Source organism: Dermacentor variabilis, chromosome 2, assembly GCF_050947875.1.
Source record: "Dermacentor variabilis isolate Ectoservices chromosome 2, ASM5094787v1, whole genome shotgun sequence".
NCBI lineage: Eukaryota > Metazoa > Arthropoda > Arachnida > Ixodida > Ixodidae > Dermacentor > Dermacentor variabilis.
The window spans coordinates 76,899,356-76,920,420 of record NC_134569.1 but is presented as its reverse complement, the minus strand read 5'-3'; the positions used below and the strand labels follow the sequence as shown (position 1 = coordinate 76,920,420).

General features: G+C 50.0%; 2 protein-coding genes across 3 annotated transcripts in view; one reads left to right on the top strand and one right to left on the bottom strand.

Moving 5' to 3' along the window:
• LOC142572134 (elongation factor-like GTPase 1) overlaps positions 1–21,065 on the top strand; it is a 156,062-nt gene that overhangs the window by 35,285 nt on the left and 99,712 nt on the right. The gene's annotated exons all lie outside the window — the stretch shown is intronic.
• On the bottom strand, positions 1,253–19,379 carry dsx-c73A (doublesex cognate 73A). Its single transcript, XM_075681026.1, has 4 exons — positions 18,813–19,379; positions 8,379–8,627; positions 7,361–7,622; positions 1,253–5,215 (listed from the first exon to the last, which is right to left on the bottom strand). Exons 1-4 carry the CDS (start codon positions 18,927–18,929, stop codon positions 5,142–5,144), a joined length of 702 nt encoding a protein of 233 aa, XP_075537141.1. The 5' UTR covers positions 18,930–19,379; the 3' UTR covers positions 1,253–5,141.

Here is a 21,065-nt window from a genome sequence, read left to right as displayed (position 1 = left end):
AGCGTGTAGCGTGTGACCCAGTGACCGCTGACAGAGCATAAAAAATAACGCCATCCGCTCAAAAATAACACAAATAATGACTATATACAAGAGCAATACAGTAGTATCGTAGGAATGCAATTATGGTGCTTTCTGAATATTCTTGAATTTTTATTCTGTATCCCTTTAAAGCACAGTCCAAGTGGCCCCAGACAAGTCGTCGCGTTGTCGGATGCTGTCGTACAATGCGACAGACGTCGGATGGATGCATTGTCGTTTCTGAATTGTGTACAGCACAAGAAAACCAAACACATTCAAGCTGGTAGGCAACACCAGAATAGGATTCTGCCAGAGTGAAACATCATGCTCACTTCGTGCCGCCTGCAGCAGGGAACAGTGGTGTGTTTGCGTTGTCGTCTCTTAAAAGTCCACTGTACACTTCCAAGGGCAGTTAGCCACACATGCTGTTGGTGAAGATGCTTATTGCAATAGGGTTGGCGGTGATAGCTTTGAATACAGCCGTGAATACAGCCTGTGACGACCTGCGAGGGGGTTTGCTGGTACCAGAAGGCGAAATTGAATGTGTGCCGGCATTTCTACGTGACTCAAGTGGGCGAGTACTGCAGAGAAGCTGGCGTGATGTGTGCCTACTTCTCTCGACTGCACATGCTTCGCATCTCTTCTTGTTCGCTTATTATCTAGCAGCCAAAAAGTTTAGCATATAATCATGGTGTGGTGATTTACTGAACGTTGGTGCCAGAAGGTAATGTTTTTTGGGGAATGTATTTACCAGTAAAAAAGAAACGTAACTCTATAGGGTCATTTCTTTGTGTTCTAGATTGTGTATGTTGCACCGAGAAATCACATGAAATGAAATAAACAAGGCCCTACTCTTATTGCCTATTAGGAGACTAGCAGAATTATGAAGCAGTGATATCCGAAATGGAGAATCAGTTGCAACTACTGTAGATTGCAAACTAATGTGGTGAAAATTTACTGACGTAATCACATATCAGTGAACTTTCAGAAAGCTGTGAAAGTTCTCAGAAACATTTTAAATGTGTGCAGTCAGGGTAAGCTATGCAAGCAATAGTTTTGTTGAATCATTACATAAAACTGCATGAACCTGCTGAATGGCTGAAAGGGGCAGAAAAGGTGATCATTGGCAGGTTAAAAAGAAATAAGACTAGCCAAACCTGATTATTGGATATTTGTTACTTTGCTTAAAATGCACAGTCACTTTGCTTAAATACACAAAATAGCTCAAAGACAATGAAGGAACACTTTATTGAGCATTCAGTGCATAAATGAAGCTGTACATCAAACACACATATTGGCATTTCACAGTCAAACGTTTAAATATTGAAGCTTCTAACACCTTTCAGCAAATGTGCCTACCTAAAGACGAGTAATGACAGCGTTTGTCATTTTCTGCACTCCCCTAAAAATGATGTGCACCAATAAAACTAAAACAATGTCAGCATTCTTACTTATTGTAATGAAATACCCACATCAGTTATCTGAATGAAATTTTTTAGAATTATTCAGAAAATAACTGGAGATGCAAACACCAAATTAGATCACTGTAAAATTACCATCAACTGAACTGCATAAGTGATCACTGATGCAATTCAAATTGAAATGTATGATGACAAAAAGCTGGAAGGGGTCAGGATGACTATATTTGGTTATTCAAATTTTCTTATTTCGTTAAATACATTTTGCAGCACCATTTTTTTTTTCACCTTGATAACATGCACTTGGACAGTGAATCCAATGATAGGTGGTTTGTAGATGTCATTTATCAGTGCTTAGTAGCTGCTGTGAATAATCCTCTTTACAGGGGATTGTTCATTGGCTACAGCAACTGTTTATGTTCAAAGATTGCCTTATAGGTCCTATTGTTACAGTAAACAGCTCTTATTACAAACAGATAACATTAGAGTTCCAGTTACCGCATATAGCAACAATCTACTGGTGATAAAATGATGATGCAACACTAGCTGCGATTTTGCATCATGCAAGCAGAGTCCTTTGTATAAGTTATTCACATGAGCCACCGTTTTTAACATATAATGCGACTTTAAAAAAGAATTTTTACATTGACCTGTTTTTTTGCAGAGGTATCTTACTTCATTGCTTACAACTCTATGAAAAGGGATATTCAGTATAACAAACACTATTGATGCCTTGTGATTTTGATGACATGCAAAACACCAAATTTATGAAAAGAAGTGATATGTCAGCTGACCTTAATGCAAAAGTTAATTCCACATGCAACTGCTAGATTTGATGTGTGTAGGCTCAAATGCCTAAGAACAATATATAGGTGGCACTGGCCTGCATGTAAAAACTAACCCCCCCCCCCCCCTCCAGAATGTCATCTTTGAACAGTGGATTAATACTACACCACACTTTTTTTTTCAATAATGAACTTCACATCAGTATTGGAAATGCATATACTTTAGTCGCTTTCACTGCACAGTGCAGCTTTATCTGTATGCAGCTATATTGTTTTTCATAAGTGTTATAAGCGATATGTGTTTGACAGTAACTTGTGCTTCAATAAATGGCAGGCATAGGAGAGGTAGGTAGAGGTGACAACAAACGATCCAAATGAATTACAAAGCAAAACCTTCTGCTGTCAGGAGAGGGGTATTTAGCTGCTGCACTTCATGTGGGTGTGCTGTCTTTATAATACTCGCTCGAATGCCTTGTGTTACAAGTCGGTGAAGTGAAACAGGCAGATCACACATACTTATACTGCCTATACCCTATCTCACAAGCTGGTTGCAACGCTTCCAAAGGTACGAGGCATACGCAGGCAATATCCTCGTGCAGTGGTATATAGCTTTGCATGTAGCTGGCTGATTATTGGCTACACTAGCGAGCTTTATTTTTGTTTGCTACATGATACGGTACAGTGGTACGTGACATGTTAGGACCTTTGTGCATTCACGTCGTTTACTGAGAAATTACTGTGGCAGTTACCACTTCTAACCGTTATGACCACCCTAACGATGGCAACATGGCAGCTCCCGTACAGCACCGACCACCTGCTTCGATCCGAATTCGCGCTTGTTACTGGCTCTCTGCCCTGTCAGCAAGAAACAAGCAGCAAAATCCATCATCACTACATCTCATCTCAAGCTCAGGTCAAATCATTAGGTATGTTTTGTCATAATTATTGAGATCGGCTGTTTGTTTTCACGCTGCTAGGACTTCAGACACTGCACCAAGCCTTAAAACTGGTTTGATTTCTAGTCAGCATATGGCACTACAGCATTAGCATTGGTGATGCGTTGACAATGCGGAATGCTATAAAAGCCTGATTGTTCACTGTATCATTAATTTACTACCCTGCTCTAACATGGTATGGGATGACGGTAGCGAGCAAACACCAAGTAGACACTGAGTAGACACTGTGGCGCAGATGGACATTTGTGTGGACATTCCCCGCACTACTTGCTAAGGAGGCTGCAAGGTAACTGCCGGGAAAGCATACAGATAAAGCAAAGCTGTGCTGTTGCACGCATGTAAACGTAGATTATCGTTACGGCGTCAAAATGTTTGTTGCGTCAATCCACCAACCATGTAACAGGATGGCTAGCAGACATTGAGCAGATGACTTGGCGCGGATGAGCACATCTCGAGGGGCATTGGGCTTTCCTATTGGCTAAGAATTGATGTAGCCTCCACAGTGCTCCAACCATCTTGTGAGATGGAGTGTATGTTGCGAAACATGTCCACAGCATTCTACTGCTGTTATGGCAATGCTAACAGGCGCACCTTATGTAAGCAACGTAAAACATCTTGCAGTGTTCGTCTGAAAAACCGAAATGGTGGTTTCTCCATGTTCCTGGTGAAACAAGGACACTGGTGCCTTTCAATTTAGCACTCCGATGTTTAGGTGTGAGGAGGAGGAGGAGGAAAGAACTTTATGGTGTGCCCTGCGAGTTGGTGGGGAGGGCCAAAGGCCCCGCCTAGGTGACGGCCAGGAGTTCTTGGGTCCTGGCGGCATCCTCGGCCCGCTGGACGGCCCATAGTTGATCTTCGAGGGCGGGGCTGAGCAGCGCGGCTTCCCAGCGCGTGCGAAGGCTGCTGCTAGAGGCCGCGTTTTCTTTATTGTTATGTATCCCTCGGCATTCCCATAATATATGCTCCAGAGTGGCTCTGGATTCACATGTTTTGTATTTGTCCGTAGGATATACGTCCGGATATATGATGTGCGAGAGCGCAGGATTCGGATACGTCCTAGTTTGTAACTGCCGCCATGCGACAGACTGCTTTTTTGTCAATTTCGCGTGAGGTCGCGGGAACATGCGCCTCTCTAAGCTATAATGTTTCATGATGTCATAGAAAAAAACATTTATGGATGACGTATTCATGCGTTAAAATGTAGTGTCTCGTCTCTCGACTGCAAACGCGCATTTCGGAGAAAAAACTGAGGAATGGTAACGCAACATGGAAATAAAACAAGGAACAGCAAAGAAAGAACGGAGGCTTTTCTTTCATGCGTCTTTCTTCTAGGCAAATTTCACGTCCTTCCTCCAGTTTGTCGACAAGGTGGCTTCGCTGCATAAAGAGTATATGTGCGGTGAAGCCAGCTTGTCGTTGCGTTTGTGTCGTCGATTGGCGCACCTCTTGAATGTTTTCAAAGTTTTTTCATGGCGACGTGCGCGTTGCGTGCTCACTGATTTTCTGTTAAAATCATTCTCGTTTCTATAGAATATACAGGTTGTATAGCCAAGCGTAGTGGCCCTCTTATGTTGTTTTGCCGAATGCAATGTGGCGAAACAGGGCATGGGAAACTGAGCGCCGAGTGCAGCCAGAAAATGGCCGCCACGGAGCTGCGGAATGTGACACCTAAATTTGAAGTGTCCACGTCGCTGCTGACTTTCAGTGTTCCCTCGTTATCCCATTGTCAACGCACGATGTCGCGGATGGAAGAATGTTCTCGTTTGTGAAGTTATCCGCGAGCCGCCGATGATAAGGCGCCAGCAGCGCGCGCTGTGACCGCACGTCACTGGCGTACGTGCTCGTCGCGTAACGATAAAGTCCGAGTGGGTGCGTTGCCTGTTGCATTTCGCTGCCGTCGAAGTTATGTGCCGCTGCTGCCTCGTTGCGTTCACGTTGTTTGCGGTTGTCGTTACATCTACACGTCAGAGCTTGTAATGGAGGCCGGATTTCTTGATCATTTCGAGGATCCTAGGCCAGGGGGCCTCCGGGTAGTAACCTGCGAGAGAAGAAATGTTGTGATTCCCGGAAAACTTTGCCGTTTACTGCTGCAGCTTCCATACATACGAAAACAACTGCTTATGCCTCTCTACGTCGACATGCACCGATTTTTTCTTTTTCTTCTTTCTTTTTGACATGCACAGCGTCTTTTTGCGTCCCATTTCGCACTGCTCTTTTAATTACATATCACACGCAAACCCCACATGCCAAGCCGGCACAGCGTCATTTATCTTCCTGTATTCATCTGCACATGTGGGAGCCAAGTCAAGGAAATAAGAGGTACCATGTGCGGTGTTGCCCAATGTAGGGTCAGTGTATGTCCACAGCCCCTGTGTGTGTGTGTGTGTGTGTGTGTGTGTGTGTGTGTGTGTGTGTGTGTGTGTGTGTGTGTGCGTGTGTGCGTGTGTGCGTGTGTGCGTGTGTGTGTGTGTGTGTGTGTGTGTGTGTGTGTGTGTGTGTGTGTGTGTGTGTGTGTGTGTGTGTGTGTCATCCTCAGACAGAGAGTTCCGCTAGCTTCCTGAGCTCTTGTCATGTACGAAGCACGCAATGTACCTTTCAGGCTGCATTGACCTTAGAAATGAAGGTCAATCTAGCTTGATCTCGCAGTGAACTAACAGCAGTTGTCCGGATAGGAGGACGTTGCGAAGTAGTGGGCGTTTCACTCTTGTGAAATCGTTTCACTTGTGTTTCCTCGAAGCATCTACAGTTCTCACTCCTTCCAACACCCGTTCTCTACTAGCGCAGGTTACCGAAAATAAAAAAGAGATTAAGGCGGTTGTTTTCGTGCTTACGACCTCTATTGCTTCAACAAAGTTTTCTTCCACTACTAGTAACCTCGTGTAAGGTTCAATTCACTTTGAAGGATGGAATCTGCGCTTACTGTTAAACGCCATAGTCCGCTGGAGGAGGAGGAAACAACTTTAATAAATAGTAGGGGAAGGTGAAGGGGCGAGGCTAAGTAGGGGTCCAGAAGGCCGCAGCTATCCCTGCCCATTTCGCCAGCCTGTACGTCATAGCCCACGGCTCTCATCGACGGTGAAAGTTGCGCCGCCGTTGAAACCAGGTAGCTTTGAGGTGTGTAAAGATCTACTTATTTTCACATTTCACACACGAAAAGTTATGATTATGGAATGCTAGTCCTCAAGTGGTGGCAATTTTCAGGGAATAAAACCAAACTTTAGTTTCATGTACGGACTTTGTGGATACCTCGAAGGGTGTTTCGCAAAATTTAAGCGTGAACTTTGGCTTTTGCATGTAGTAATGCTGCTTTTGTGTTGATTTTTTCTGTCGGTCCACCGCACCTTTGTGGCAAAGTGTGGCGACAGTGGGTGAGGGGTGTCTCGTGACATTCTAGGCCGCCTTCAGCGACGCCTTTCGTCACGGAGCATGCTCAGGAGCTTGTGGCTTAATTTGACTCAACACGGGGATAATTTACCCCAGACGGACTCGGAGCGTTTTCCTGAATTGGAGGACGGTGGTTGCAATGCCGTTCTTAGCTGCTGCAGTGATTTGTCTGGCCGAGTAGAAAAACCACAGCAATCTCTAACCCGTCAGGGGGTTTTCCGGCAGCCTAAAGACATTCTTAGCTGGTCAGGGAGATCCTAGCCGCACCAACGCTGCACAGTAGGAAGCAGCGCGTGTTTATGCCTGGCTGAAAAAAAAAAAAAAAAAAAACTGGACGACCCGTAGACTCGTGATTGCTATTAGGGCTTGCATACTATCCGCGTCTTGCTGCTACTTGTGTTATGGAAAGGCAGGGATGAAGCTTCGCACAACGCTGTGTCCGTATAGCTCGTGTTCCTGCTCCGCCCCCCCCCCCCCCTTTTTTTTCTTGTATTCTTTTATACACTGCGACGGACATTGGCCATGGAAGATCGGAGGCCGGAATCCATTTCGACACGAGTGCAGGCAGACAGCTGCGTGGGTTGGTACGTGCTCAGATTTTTAAAGAAAGAAAGAAAGAATGAAGGAAAAAAAGAAAGAAAGAAAGAAAGCACGATGAATGTAACTACGTCCTGCAAGGCAAGGCCGGGCGTTACTGACTGACAATTCAAATTTGACCTGTAGCAGAAGCTCAGTGATGGAAGATTTACCTCGACACACCCGCACGGCAGGCTCGCGCGCGTAGAAAGAGACGACGTACCCTTCTGGAAGTTTCTGCTGTCTCTAGGCGGCAGCGAGGACGTGGCGGGCCCCTGAGCGCACAGCATGCCGTAGACGCGGATGCCTGGTATGTTGGCGTACGGCGGCGTGGTGTGTCGCACGGGCCCCAGCAGGCGCGACCCCGTGGGGCATCGGCACACGAGCAGGTAGTGGGCGCGGCCCGTGCGGGTGCTCTGCAGCGCCAGCAGCTGCCAGTCGCGGGGCTCCTGGCAACGCCGCACCGACAGCACCGGCTCGCATACCTGCGCCCGTCCGTTTGTGTGCGGTCTTTGTCAGGAGCTTCGCAGTCGCTCCGCGAGTACAGCAGGATCAGTCCCCGAGGGTCCCGTAGCACTCCGGGAGTTTCTAAGCTCGGAAGAGTGAATTGAGCACTGTCCGTCCTAACGTTTAGAGCTTTAGAGAAGCGAAAGTCGTACAGGTGTCCCAGTCGACAGCTCTCTAATGACACATTTTACTGGTTCTTTTATAGCATTCTGAATGTGCTACAGAAGTTGTTAAAAGCAGCTTTGACGCTATGTTACGTTAGAAAGCAGGTGTAGTAGCGTTAAGATAACTTTACTATTTTATTATCAGCTCGCATACGGTCTCACTAAAGCTTATTTCCCGCCTTACACAACGTCTGCAGTGCTGCCGAGTGCTCTAAAACCACCAGTTGAATGTTCCAGAGAAAAAATGATGCACCCTTTAAGTTTTATCGTGTCCCCCTACAATAACCGTCATCTACCTCTCGTGGTCCCTTAACAAGGTAACAAACGGCTCGTGCCTGTCAGCGTGACATAGCGTTCTTGGCAGGAAAGTAGCGAGCGGAGATCCTCAAATGAAGTGTACTCAAAATTGATGACGGTTATTTTTGAAGAGGATAAACCCCAAAGGATGCGAAATGCATTTTTAATGCCAGATCCTCTCACGGGGCATTGTGGCTTGAGAAGTTTCGACATTAGGTACAGACTGTCTGACAGCAACCCCGCACGCATAGGGGAGACGTGCATCGCACATACCTTGATGAGGTTGAAGGTGCCCTGTTTGTCGTTGGAGACGAGTTTGATGGTGTGCTCGTCGAGCTCGGCCGAGTCCGAGCAGGGCTCGGCGAAGGCTGCCGGGCAGGCGCACAGGGGCTGGGTCCGGTTCACGCGCACGTACAGCGCCGAACACACCTGTTGCGCCGCACACTCCGGCAGGGCGCCCAACCCGCGCGCCGGCGATGCCGTTGTTCCGCGCCGCTGCCAGGGTCGGTGACGTTGCTCCGCCTGCGCACATTGCGCGGAGATTCGGTGGGCCCCATTAGCGCGTGCCACTTGGGGACATGGGTTACGTCGCAAGTGAATTAAACGCTGATGCTTTGAGTCACGCATAGTTATATGATTGGGTTTTATGTCTCTTCACAAACGGCGTCTATTTTTTCACCGTGGCAAAATATTTGATCCGGATCAAGTTGTCTCTATAAGGTCTACTACAATATATACTATATACTATATATACTACAATACTACAAACCTGTCTGCCAAGTTTTGTTTGCGTATATAGCACATGTTAAAGAGGTAGCAGTTGAAACGGCTGTGTGGAGAAAAGGCAAGCGCTGCAGACACGCTTCCAAAAGCGTTATTCCGGGCTCTTGGTTGCCTTAACTGATGTACTTATGGGTAAATTTGCAGAACTTTTTGCTTGTGTGTGCTTCTACTATTTGCACTGTTATGCAGAGTTCGGCTTCGATGGCTGACGGCGCGATATAATTGACCCGTCACGGCATTGAAACGTGCAAAATGAGCAACGCATGGGCACACCTTGGCCTTGGAAGCTTTGTGGAATTTAGGTCCCCGTGTTACTGCTGTTGGCTCAGCGATCTTGCTCAGATCGCCATTGCAAAAAGCGCCACAACATTGTGCAATTCACGCGGGGGAACTACAGCGACAGTTGAAGAACCCTGTACAGGTTTCATGTGTCTCCTACTAACGGCTGACGCAGTAATTGTTGACCGAGAGACTTGTGGCGTGCGTTGCCTTCACTGCATATATATAATTCACGCGCCCCAGCCTTGGTAACGCATGTTTAACTGCAATATCGCGCGCGTTTCTGAGACAAAGTTTATACCTGTTAGCTAAAGCAACTGCGCACATCAGCACTTTAACTCAGTTAACTTAATCTGATGTCTCTAACTGGGACTGCATGATTTTACGCGACGCTCCGTGGATGCGCCTTTCGGGGTTGCGAAGAAAGCGCTCGGCTCGTAACGCTCTGGACAACGTTGTGTCGAATTCCGGGCAAACTTTGCAAGCTTTTGTGGCGTATCCTTTTGGAGATTTTTGGCGATAGCGGCCAGACTGCGGCCCTCATACAAACCATGGCTAACAATCTACAACAGTCATAAGGGAGCGTGCTCCCGGGATATCTCGTTCGCAGTGATTAGGTGTTCGGCGTTTGGCGAGGTCTGTCTTCGACTTCGCGGCTGCTCTTTCGTGTGGTTCATTCCGTCTTATCGTCACCATCCCGGGAATGGAGGGGCGAGGTACACGCGCGCGGTGCGCTGTTGTAGGCTGGCTATAGTGACAGCGTTGTTTTTTTTATGTGGGACAGCGGTGCATTTTTACCGCAAGTTTGACGTCGCATATCTGGAAAGCGGTGCCATCCTTAAAATTAACTCCAAGTGGATATGTCTTCTAAGCTCACTAGCTACAGTTCCTAGATTGAAGTGTGTGCCGTATAGTGAATAATTAAAAAGTTAGCTAGTATAATTATTTAATTAAGCATTCTGATTTCGCACAGAAGTAATAGCCGCCTTTTCGAGTAATTTAGCCCAAGGATTAGAATTGTGCTATCCGCAACAGGCAATTTTTAAGAATTTGGCGCAGCTTAAAAAAAACAACTGTATATAATGTGAGCGAGGTATAGGAGTGCGAAATACGAGTTTCTTACGCCGAATTCCAGCTGTGGACAGATTCAACTGTACGTACCATCAGACGTTGCTGTGTCGACAATTACTCATCGCTACGATTGGTCTTCCTGCAAAAAAAAAAAAGAAAGAAAAAAAAGGTGGGAAAAAAAAGCCGCTCATCGTCCTCGTCCTAGAGGCATCGTGGGGCGCCTCAATGCTGTCTCCAGTCGAGCATGCATCATTACACAGACTGCTACCGTTGTAAGAGTTCGTCGGACGATCTCAACGCTGCCATTCAGATGTAAGATTTGGCAGTCGTAGCTGTAGGAAGGAGCTTGACTCTTCGTCGGGACTTAGGAGAGCAGGATTTATTTACATGATATTTACAGTTGAACATGAGATACATCGACAGTGTAGCGTGACTCCCAAATGGAGCCCGCAAGACGAGCATACAGCAAACAGCTTACGAGCACACAGCTCACGAGTACATTTCGAGCACGACAACGAGCACACACTAGCAGCCGACAATCGCTGCTTATATGCACTCCGCTCGACGTCATAGTTCGACGTCATTGTAGATGACCCGCCCTTTTGGAGGAGGCGGGCTCTCGACTTGGAGGAGGATGAGGGCTCACACATACGCACACATACACATGTTCATGCTCTGAAATCGACACCACACGAATTTCGTAGAACTCAGAGCCGTCCGGGTAGCGCGTCCGGGTAGCACATTGTCTTGCGTCTTGGTCGGCGCGTGGGAAGGAGCCTTCGTCGGCTTTCCCGCGGCAACTCCCCCACCCGTAGTAGATCAGATCCGCGTTGTCGTGTTGCGCACAAAGCCTGCTTCGTCGAACTCCTTCAGTCACAACGGCGACGAGGCTAGAGCGTAACGGTGGCGGTTTCAGCACAAAGCCTGCTTCGTCAAATGCATCCTAGCTGAAGCGACGGAGAGTGGAGGATGTGCGCATTGTTCCCGACACAAAGTCGACTTAGTCACTACGTGGCTAGAGGTTGGCGGCGGCATTCCAAGATTAGGTTGCCACCGCTGGCGTAAATGGCTGGAAAACTTACACTGCAGCTGGCCGTTCATAACACCGTGAACCGGGCGCGGCGGAAAATGGTTTCATTGCTGCCGCAGGGAACTAGTTCATATGTACGTTTGGAGCGTACGGAACAGTGTCCGCGACTTCCTTTCCTACTTTTGTTTAGCAGCCACTTGCGTCCACAGTTTGCACAGGAGAAGTACTTACGTCGCCAACATTCAGGTAGCTTTTGCTTCACCTGTCATTGCGAACTACGCAATGTTACTTAACTACAGTCGTGTAACCTAACGCGCCGCCGTGGCGACACGGGCACGAAGCAAGAATACTTCATTCGCCGTGGATATGGGGCCCAGTGCATGCAAGGCTGTTGTGGCGTCTTGACGGCGTGGAAGGACAGCATGTGATGGTGTCCCCGTACACGCATGCTGCCCGCGGAGAGGATACGCGGGGGAAGGGGGCACCAGCTTGCGCAATATAGCGCTCGGTCAAGGCTGACCTTCCGTATCTTTTGGGCTGCGGAATCGCATTCTTTTTCTTCCGTTGCCACGCGTGAGCGAGACCGTTGTCTCGCTGTCTCATAAAACGGGGGGCGGGAGGTCCGAACACAGCCGCTTTCCTTCCTTCCTTCCTTTATCCGCTCTTTGTTACGCCCTTCTACGCGCGGTGCTTCACCTCCTTGGCGGTATTGGGTGCGCTTGCTTTCGGCGCGGCTATCGCGCGCCTTGCCGCTGCTGTAAAACGGTTTTCGCCGGGGCACGCGTCGGCCTCGTTATCCTCCTCCGATGCCCTTGGCTGCGTTCGCGGTTTCACCCCGTGCAGCTGACCGCGGTCCCCTCCCTTTTCAAACATCACACTTCGGAGAACAGCACGCGGAAGAGAGCGCCGAGTGACCGCGGAAGCCGCTCTGCTTTGCTTTATACGTGTACATACCATCGCCCCCCCTCCCTTTCCCCTCCCACGTGTTCCTTTTGTTCGCAGCTGCTCTCATCTTTGGTGCCTGCGCTTGTAAACATTACCACCCATTACCAGGACTAGACTCTGCCGACTCGACTTCTTCCTTTCTTTCTTTTTTTTCCTTTTTCTTTTTTTTTCTTTCTTTTTTCGCGGAAGCGTGAGTCTTTCGTTCGATTTGCCTTCCGTGGCGCGAAATCTCTTCCTATTTCATTGTTTGTCGCTGTCGCGGTCCCCCGCACCTCGAGTTCTAATCCCTCGGGTGGACGGCGGAAATGGGAGCGCCGATGGGAAAATAGCGTATGCGGCAGAAAGGCGCGGGGCTTTGGTTTTCCTCGCGGTCAGCCGGATTCCACGGTCGAAGAAGTTTGCCTTGCCGTCGTCTCGTAGTCTCACCGGACGCCGTCCATGGTGTCCGCAGTCACCGGTGACCGCCGTGCTATGACGGCGAAGAAGAGGCGCACAGCTCAATGACGCGGTGTCGGGAAACTGGCAAGAAATCGCCATGAGCGAATGCAGATGCGGGAACCGCGGAAACCCACATACGCCTAGCGCTTGTAGACACGCATTCGTTGGCCGAAAAGAGGTCCTCTTTTTCACCGTCAGGCACCGTGCGACGAAAGTTTGCTGGTTGTCCATGGCCCGATTGTTCATAACTTCGTATTGCTTAGTTGTGATTATCGCTTCCCGTGTAAGTTGCGGTCTAGTTATCAAGCTAGTTCAAGTGGCTACTATGATATTGAAGCTGGGCGCATTTTACTGGCACCAATTCAACACCTAAAAACACTCAGTTTCTGCTTGTAGTTAATGACCTAGCTTGCCTCTCCTTTTCCCGTGATCACTCCTCCTTACCCCCCCCCCCCCCCCCATAACAGAAGAAAACAAATTGTTGGCACTTTATGACCGTTGCCTAAGAAATTCTGCGGTAGCTTTCCGCGGGATATCTTTGGTATTTTGACTGATTGCAAGCGATATGACTGACGTCATGTACAGTTTTCGGCAAAAGTTTCCAAGCCACTGCGCGAGGGGCAAACATGTATGCTGCTGGGCACTGTTATGTTTCCAAGCTGAGCAGAGTGAGGAGCACTTTCCTTCCTTAGGGATTTGGGGCAACGGACGTTCTTCTGGGGATCTCCGTGGCGGGTGCAATCACGCCATGTATGGACACCTTGATATGTTTCAGTCTTGACTCAGCAACGCTCTCTCGAGCAACGGGAGCGCGCCATGACCACAGATCTCGCACGTGAATTTCAATCAGAGTGTTGATACAGTGAGGTTTAGCTTATCGTTTGCGCCAAGATTCCGTCTACTGTTGACGAATTACACTAGGCTATTTGGAGCAGTTTTTTTTCACTCCACTGGAGAGATTAGACGCTTCTTTTTAGACGAAACCCGTACCTTAATATCTGTAAGCGGAGAAGCGAAAAGCCGCTACAAATCGACAAGTACAATTCGCCACAAATGTTACGAACCTCGTGAACCTGTTACGAAAATAACGTGCGAGCCGCCTCCTAGAAAGTGTCGTCTGTTTCACCGAGCGGAGAAGGGTTGTGATTTCTTTTTTAGTCATCGCGATTTGTATTTTCCTGCTGCAAAGGTGCGGGCCAAGGCGCGACACCGCCCTTTCCTTCTCTGTCCGCTAGAGGTGCACGTTAAGACGCGTGTCAACGCGCGTTGACGAACGAGAGTGTCATACGAGGCTCTTCAGAATACAGCGTGCTCGATAAGTTACAGTATAGATGTTGGTCTTCGAAATTAGAGGGTGAGGCACACACAAGACGACGAGCGGAAGGTCATTTGGCGGAGTCCTCTTCTTGCGACGGGCGTATCAACGGTACGCATCTTGCGGTCCTCTAGGTATGGGAGCCGTCTGCCGTGAGCCAGCGACCCTATAGGAAGGAAGCGGATCTACCGCCACGGCCGCACGCGACGTAGCCTCTGCTTCTTCCGTGCATACATTTCCACGTTGCCGCTCGCCCACTCGGCGCGTTCGTGGGAAAGCGGCCCCGAGGAAGTCCCCGTCGAACAACGCGCAGCGGGTCTTTTCTCCGCCGTCATCTCCACGCGTTAGTAAGTGCAGTGCCGTACGAGCTGCATGCTCTGAAGCTTCGGAACCGGTACGGTTTCGTGTGGCTTCGGGCCGGGAGAAAGCGGCAGCGGCGGCTGGGAACGCACGTACCGTGCGTGTACAGGGTACTCTCGTTCAGCTGGTGCCGTAACGTGGTCGCCAAATTACCGAGAGTATATCGAGAGGGATTCGGTCATTTTTCCTGCGTCAGTATTTGCCCTCGCGCTAATACGAAGCAGCACGCGACGTCTCTTGTCCTCCCCGGGTGCGTGAGGCCACGTCTTCCGCTTTTTCGCTCCCCCTCCCTCACCCCCCCCCCCCTTCTCGTTTACTGTGTCCCGTCCGGATACTACAATGCGGAGTTTTTTTTTTGTCAAGTGTCAACAGGTTTCGACTAGAAGTAGCATTGTATACCTGTGCGTAGACTCTGAGCGCAGTGGAGGGTTCCATGCCCACCGATCTCGGAGGTGATGACCTGTTCTCGTGACGACTGGGGTGTTGTTTCAGTTTGCTACATTGCACGCGAGCTTCTGGGAGGTCAATGTTGGACGCCATTGCTCGTCCGCTCAACTTTTCCCTACCCGTAGGCGGCAAGGGTGTGTTCGATATGGGGAATCCCTTAGAAGTTTAGGAACTGCCGCTTAAGCTACGAATTGAACATGCATGCGTGGTTACTGGCGGAGTTATTGGACGGCGAGAGAGTACCTCTAAGAATACATTCGCGTGTTTGGACACAAGGCAACGTAACTGGTGTCCTTGTGTATAGTCTATAAGCGCGTGCAGTGGATAAGTAGCAGGAGTTGTAATAGTTCGCGTTGCTTGCGGATTTTTTTATTCCACATTGCTTGCGTCACCGATGTTATTTAAGCTTTGGTCTCATGTTTCTGGACAACCACCGCGTCAACCCAACGTGTGATTGCGTCGTCGCGCAACCACGCTGCGGTCTTTTATTTGCAATGTACCACAATAAGCATTCTTTCTTCGTCACTATAGTATACTTGGCCTGCGGCACACTCGGCCTCACATTACGCTAAAGATCTTTCAGCGCGGGATTTAACCGCCGTATTCTCTTGAAAGCACGTGTACCTTACCATCGAGTACATTCCAACGCAACCCCTCGATTGAAGCAGACGTATGTGCTTTAATGACATCACTTGATTGTATCATTGCAATAAGAAGTTGCTTGCGGAAAAAGTCAGTGCGCTCGATCGAGTGCTGACGCTGACAGCATGCCAGCCTACGAAACTTTAGCTCAGAAATTACCGAGGAGCGTTATTGAAGTCTCGTGATCTCTGCAGTACAGAAATGGCGTTGACTTTTAGTTTGATGTTTTAGGCAAGACATTTACGGCTTGCAACTCTATAGTCGATTCCGCACTCTACCAGACATGGAACGTATTCGCAAACCGCCGTCGCAAATTCTCAGCATAGGCTTTCAGGGTTTGCTCAAGGACTTCGACCAATGGGTCATGGCGTGCGGCAGCTGCTGCGCAAATTCCTGCGGAATATCTTGCGTTATTTCTGAGAGAGGAAGATGGAACGCGATGTATAGTGTTTGTTAACTAAATAACGCCGAGACAGTGCTGTGTTGTGTTAAATCCATTGCGGTTTTTCCAGACGGCCATAGTGCCGGCCGCTGGCAGAATTCACAGAGTGCAGATTCCGTGTTCAGCTGCTGTCTCAAGAAAGTGAACATGACCTACGTGCACTCTGTAGCTGCTGAGCACTATGTCTGGGATTCGACTGCCGGTCGCTTGGAACAAGGGAGCAACAGGGGCGGAATACAAGAATAACCACGTGCATGCGTTAAATAACTGCAGATGGTCGCGAACTTAATCCGGAGCCTTTTTAAGATGCACGATTTCATAAACTTGGCCTTGAATGGTGATGCAAATACTAACCGCTTATTAGGTCCGTGCCTTATTAGCATATATGGAAGGACACCTGGCATGATCTTGGCTTGTAGCGCGAAGCGAACACAGACACAGAAAGGAGCAGACAGGACGAGCGCCTGTCTGCTCCTTTCTGTGTCCGTGTTCGCTTCGCGCTACAAGCCAAGATCATGTTACCCTACCAACTCGCCCAACTGTCTATCCTTTTGCATGACACCTGGCATTACGGTAAATCTTTCCAGAGCATTACCGTTTTACCGTAAACGTCTGATACGGATAAGCGCCGGGGCTAAAACTCTTATCCGGTGGATTCAGTTGTAAGCTCGAAGTTTCGAAGCAGTTGGTTGAGTTGAAGAAGAACGTGGCAAGGATTGCAAGTGATGATGAGCCCAGAGCGAAAACGTGAAGCGAAGAGTCCACTCCGCTTGCAGTGCAATAGGGAATTAAGCACACAGAAAAAACACGGGACATGGAGGTCAGCCGACTATCACCCTTACTCTATATTTGAGAGCCAACCTTCTGGTGCGTGGTTGCAACGGTGAGATAAGAAACGGGGCCTTCACCCTCAGTCAGTGCCTATGTCACAGTTGTGGCTATATGGTGTTCTGCTACTGAGCACGATCGAGGTCGCGGATTCGATTCTCGGCCATAGCGGCCCCATTTTTGTGGGGGCACGAAATGCAAAAACGCTTGCGTACTTCTTATTCACGTGCGCGCTGAAAAATTAGGTGGCGAAATTATTTTTAGTGTGGCGCGTCCCTCATAACTCACTGCGTACTTTCGGGACGCTAAACTCTATAACTCGGGAAGCGTGCCTTGCATTCGCAGCTTCGAATTTTTCGATGACATGTAATAGGTTGCGAAATTTGGCGAGCCGGTTGAATCCAACGAAACTTGGCGTGCTATTACGGTGCAGAACACGACATAGAGTGTGATAGCCGTCCTGCTAGCGTATGTGGTTGGTTCGAAAGTGCAGGCCCTCTGCTCTGTATACGTGCCGATGTTTCTGTTGTCGTCGAGGCGGTGTCGCTCCCCGTCGAAAGGTGGCTGTCGCGGGGAAGAGGCGAGGAAAGGGAGGGTGCCCGCCGTGGCCCGTGGACCGAGGAGCTCGTCGTATGCGCGTGCACGCGGCGGCGGCGGCAACCGCTGGCGCCGTGACCGCAAACCGCCCTTTGCGGAGGCGTATGGCCATGGGACCGTGGCACCGCGTGCCAGCGGCGGGCCCCTCCTGCCCGTGTCACGTTGCCGCGCCTCCGTTCCCTGGCGACGAATCGCATTGTCCTCGGCAATACGCGCGGTTTTCCTCTGCTGCAGCACCGCAGTTTTCTTTTTTTCTTCTTCTTCTTTCTATGTTTGTACATCTGTCGCCGAACAAAAGTACACACGGCCCTTTGATCCGCGAGCGACTGCCCGCCGAGCTGTGGCGGTTTACGAAGGGGACAATGAAACAATTTCCCTAAATGTGTGCCGCCTATACCAGTTCGCGAACACGGTTGCGGCGTTGGGAGCATTGCAGCTGACCAAGCGACTGTTTTCGAGCGCTGCTTCGCTAAGAGAAATAGCATCGTCTCCGTTATTTGAAGCTCGCATGCTGGTCTGTGGACTTTCCAGAGCCAGAGTCCAGCGTCGCGAGGATCAAAGGTCAGCTGCGATGGCTCCGAGGAAATTGAAAGCGCGCTGCCTCGCAGCTTGTGCGAGGTGGGCCTTATTTGCGATGCGCGCGGACATCAACATCGCGTCTTATTGTACCACTATATACCGTCGACGCCTGGTACAGGTAAGGTTTTCGGCATGGCGAAAACTCTTCCGTTAAACTGAACTTTGTGTACACTCGAAAAGACAGCGCTTCATTCGTTTCCTTCTGTCTGTCCTGTCTCTTGCGCTATTTATTCAGTTTGACTTCATGATGTGCCAACCAGCCGAAGTTAGCCTTATGTTGAGCGTTGAACGTCAACAATGGCCATATAACGTTGCTAGCTACGACTCTACATGTGGTTCAGCTGTAAGCCACGCAAGAATAAGATGTTGAATGTCACGACGAAACAAATCATGTGGTCGTTTCGTGGTAGTGGCCTTAATCGGTGAATAGCCGATTTTGCGCTCACCTCATTGCGTATCTGAGTTAAGTGTCTTTTTAACGTCAGACCGTTTCCACCTCGCTCACTATGGAGCTTCGCATGTGTAGGCTCCATAGTGAGTTATACTTAGCCCGGTTTCTCTTTCTCTTGCCCACTTCCCGAAATAGATATAGGCCTCGAGGCATAATTTAAACATAATATTCCGATGTCATCTGCGTCTAGTGAATATTGTTGCAGCCACCACGTATCCGTCTGCCCAATAGACTACGTAAGCGCCTTAGCGCTGATATTGTGGCATGACTTCTTCGGTACATGTCGATCGGATCTACCGCCTTCACTAATTCTCCCATGCAAGCTGTGCTTGGTAACTGGATTACCTTTAATACACTGACAGCACCGCTCAAGGTTAAGCCGTGCGGAAAACACGCGATGTTAATCCTTTCTAGTACACTCTAGCTCAGCGGTCTTGGCGTCTTCCCCATCGCCGGACAATTAAACACGTGACCAAAGTCAAGAACAGGCGCGCACTGACCTTGGACTGCTGCTCCTCGTTGTCACTTTGGCTAAGCTTTGCCCAGGCGCCGTCGGCCAGCCACAGAGGGACGGCGAGTGTCAATATCCCGGCAAGGACCCAGTGGCTGGCAGGCATCCCTCGTCACGTCGTCACGCGGCCGCACGACATAGAGGGACCGCTCGTGATGCTGCCCTTTGCGCTGTCACAGTGTACACTGAAGGGACCAGGTGTGGTCGACGGCCCACCTCCCCGCAAAGCAAACCTCCCCTCACCGCCCGAACTTCATCCGAGAACCCCCGCCTCTCTCTTTCCTCCACCGAACGGACCGTGCTGGGATGCGGCGGCGCGCTTTTTGAAGGGAACGACGGTGCGTAACAGGAGTTTTCTTTACATGACCGCGTACCGGCGGCCGCTGCCCCTGTTTCCGGCTGTGGCCGCCGGAGGCGCTGCCAGCGCGTGACGTCATCGGATGGAGACTCGTTAAAGCGACGATGCCGTCTGTACCAGCAATGGCAACGACGGCAAGCCCGGTCGGTTCGCCGCGTGTGCCAGGCGTTACCCCCCGTCCTCGTGGCGGGCCGGAAGAAAAACTGGGTCCTCCGTGTATACACAGACATACACGGAGTTCGGTCAGGGGGGGAATGCGTCGAATTAAGCCTGCTCTTTTGTTGTCTGCCGCATGGCAGGACCGGGCTGTGTTATGGGCGCCCTATATTCCATCCGCGCGGGCCGAACTCTGCTTGGCAGATGAAGGCGTTGTATTCACTGTCAGCCGGTCGTCTGCCGCCCGCCCTGTACTGATGAGGTCTTCAAGAATCGCATCTCGTTGTTGCGGCACTGCCATGGCAGCCATTTTCGGGCACGAAAAGCATATTCTCGCGCTCTCAGATCCGGCGAGTCGAGCGCGGACGAGGGGCGGCGGTTTGTGGCCCAAATTAAACACATTTCGTCTCTTCTCGCCTGCTTGCAGCAAGCACCTCCACCCCTGCGGGCTCCCTTAATTGGGTCAGCTGGACAATCGCCCGCCGCCTCCTTCGTCGCCACCTTCTTTTCTTCGTTTCTGTACGTTCGCGGTCTTTCGCCCTTCTCTGGAAGGCGTCCCATTTGCCTCGATTGCGTCCGCACGTCGTCTTCGTGACTCGAGAGGTGGGGGGGGGGGGGGGGGGGCACGCACGAGTGAAGTGCCTCTACGCGTGTGGATCGCCGCCCGGTGGCCCGGAAAATCTGTTCGCCCAGAAGCAAGTGCAGCTCTTCTCGCGCGCGCGTGCCGCAAGTGCGTAGAAGGGAGACTATATAGACCGTACGTCGGTCTTTCTCCTCGCGAAAAGAAGCCGCCGGCGCTTTGTGCGCGCACTCGGGAAGAATGCATCAAGGTCGCGCGCGATGACGACGGCCGCGCGCTCGCTTCGTCCCAACGGCACGTTCCGTTCGCCGCGCGCGCCGAACTTGACCCGTTTTGTTCGTCGGCGTACCATTACGTTGACGCGCCGTCGACAGGAGACCCCTTTCGCATTCGTCTCGGACGCGCGAGCGACGCCTCAGTGAAAATGCGGCATGTAGGGAGGGCACACGCGATGCGTGAGACGGGCTGCCCCTGACAGGTCCGATCATCTCCGGGAGCCGTTCTTGGATGATCTATTCCGACCGTGGGTCTGGTCCTCGAATACGTAACGGAATCGAGAATTGCTCCGGGGGAGGGAGGAGGGGGGGGGGCAGTGTAGAAACGCCGTCCGGTTCTCCCGTATGCGTTTGCGTACCGCGCGTTAATAGCCGGATGCCGTTGTGTCGAATATATATATAAGTGGCCATAATTTTGCTCGGAATTCCATCCAGTCGGCGAAACGTCAACGTGCAAGTGATGCGCTACGGTAGCGCTGTGATGAAACAGGCGGAACCGCTATTCGAGAATATGTTTGTTCGTTGATTGTCGAACGTCTGTTTGTTGACTGTGGAATGGTTTTGCGGACGTACGACATTCTTTCCGCCAATTATCGGCGCCGTCTCCCTTCTTTTTTTTTATGTGTACCCATTAGAATGTTGTTTTCTTTTTCTATATCAGTATTGTTGCCACGTGAACTGGGAACTGGATCAGCCTTGTTCCTTATCCCGTCTGCTTCCGCCCGACCGTTGTGTCAGTCTTAAAAAAAAAAAAAAGACAGCGCGAAAAAGACGTGGAGGAGCAAAGGACCGACGAACACGGGCGCTGGCTCGCAACTAACATTTTATTTGCAACGAACTAGAATAAGTAGAAACACCCCAAAGAAAGGAGAA

Excerpts from the sequence above, each read along its gene's own strand:
- dsx-c73A (XM_075681026.1), bottom strand. The coding sequence starts at position 18,929 with ATGCCTGCCAGCCACTGGGTCCTTGCCGGGATATTGACACTCGCCGTC. Across the intron at positions 8,628-18,812 it reads ACGAGGAGCAGCAGTCCAAG|GCGGAGCAACGTCACCGACC; the intron begins GTCAGTGCGCGC and ends CAATGTGCGCAG. Across the intron at positions 7,623-8,378 it reads GCACCTTCAACCTCATCAAG|GTATGCGAGCCGGTGCTGTC; the intron begins GTATGTGCGATG and ends GGACGGGCGCAG.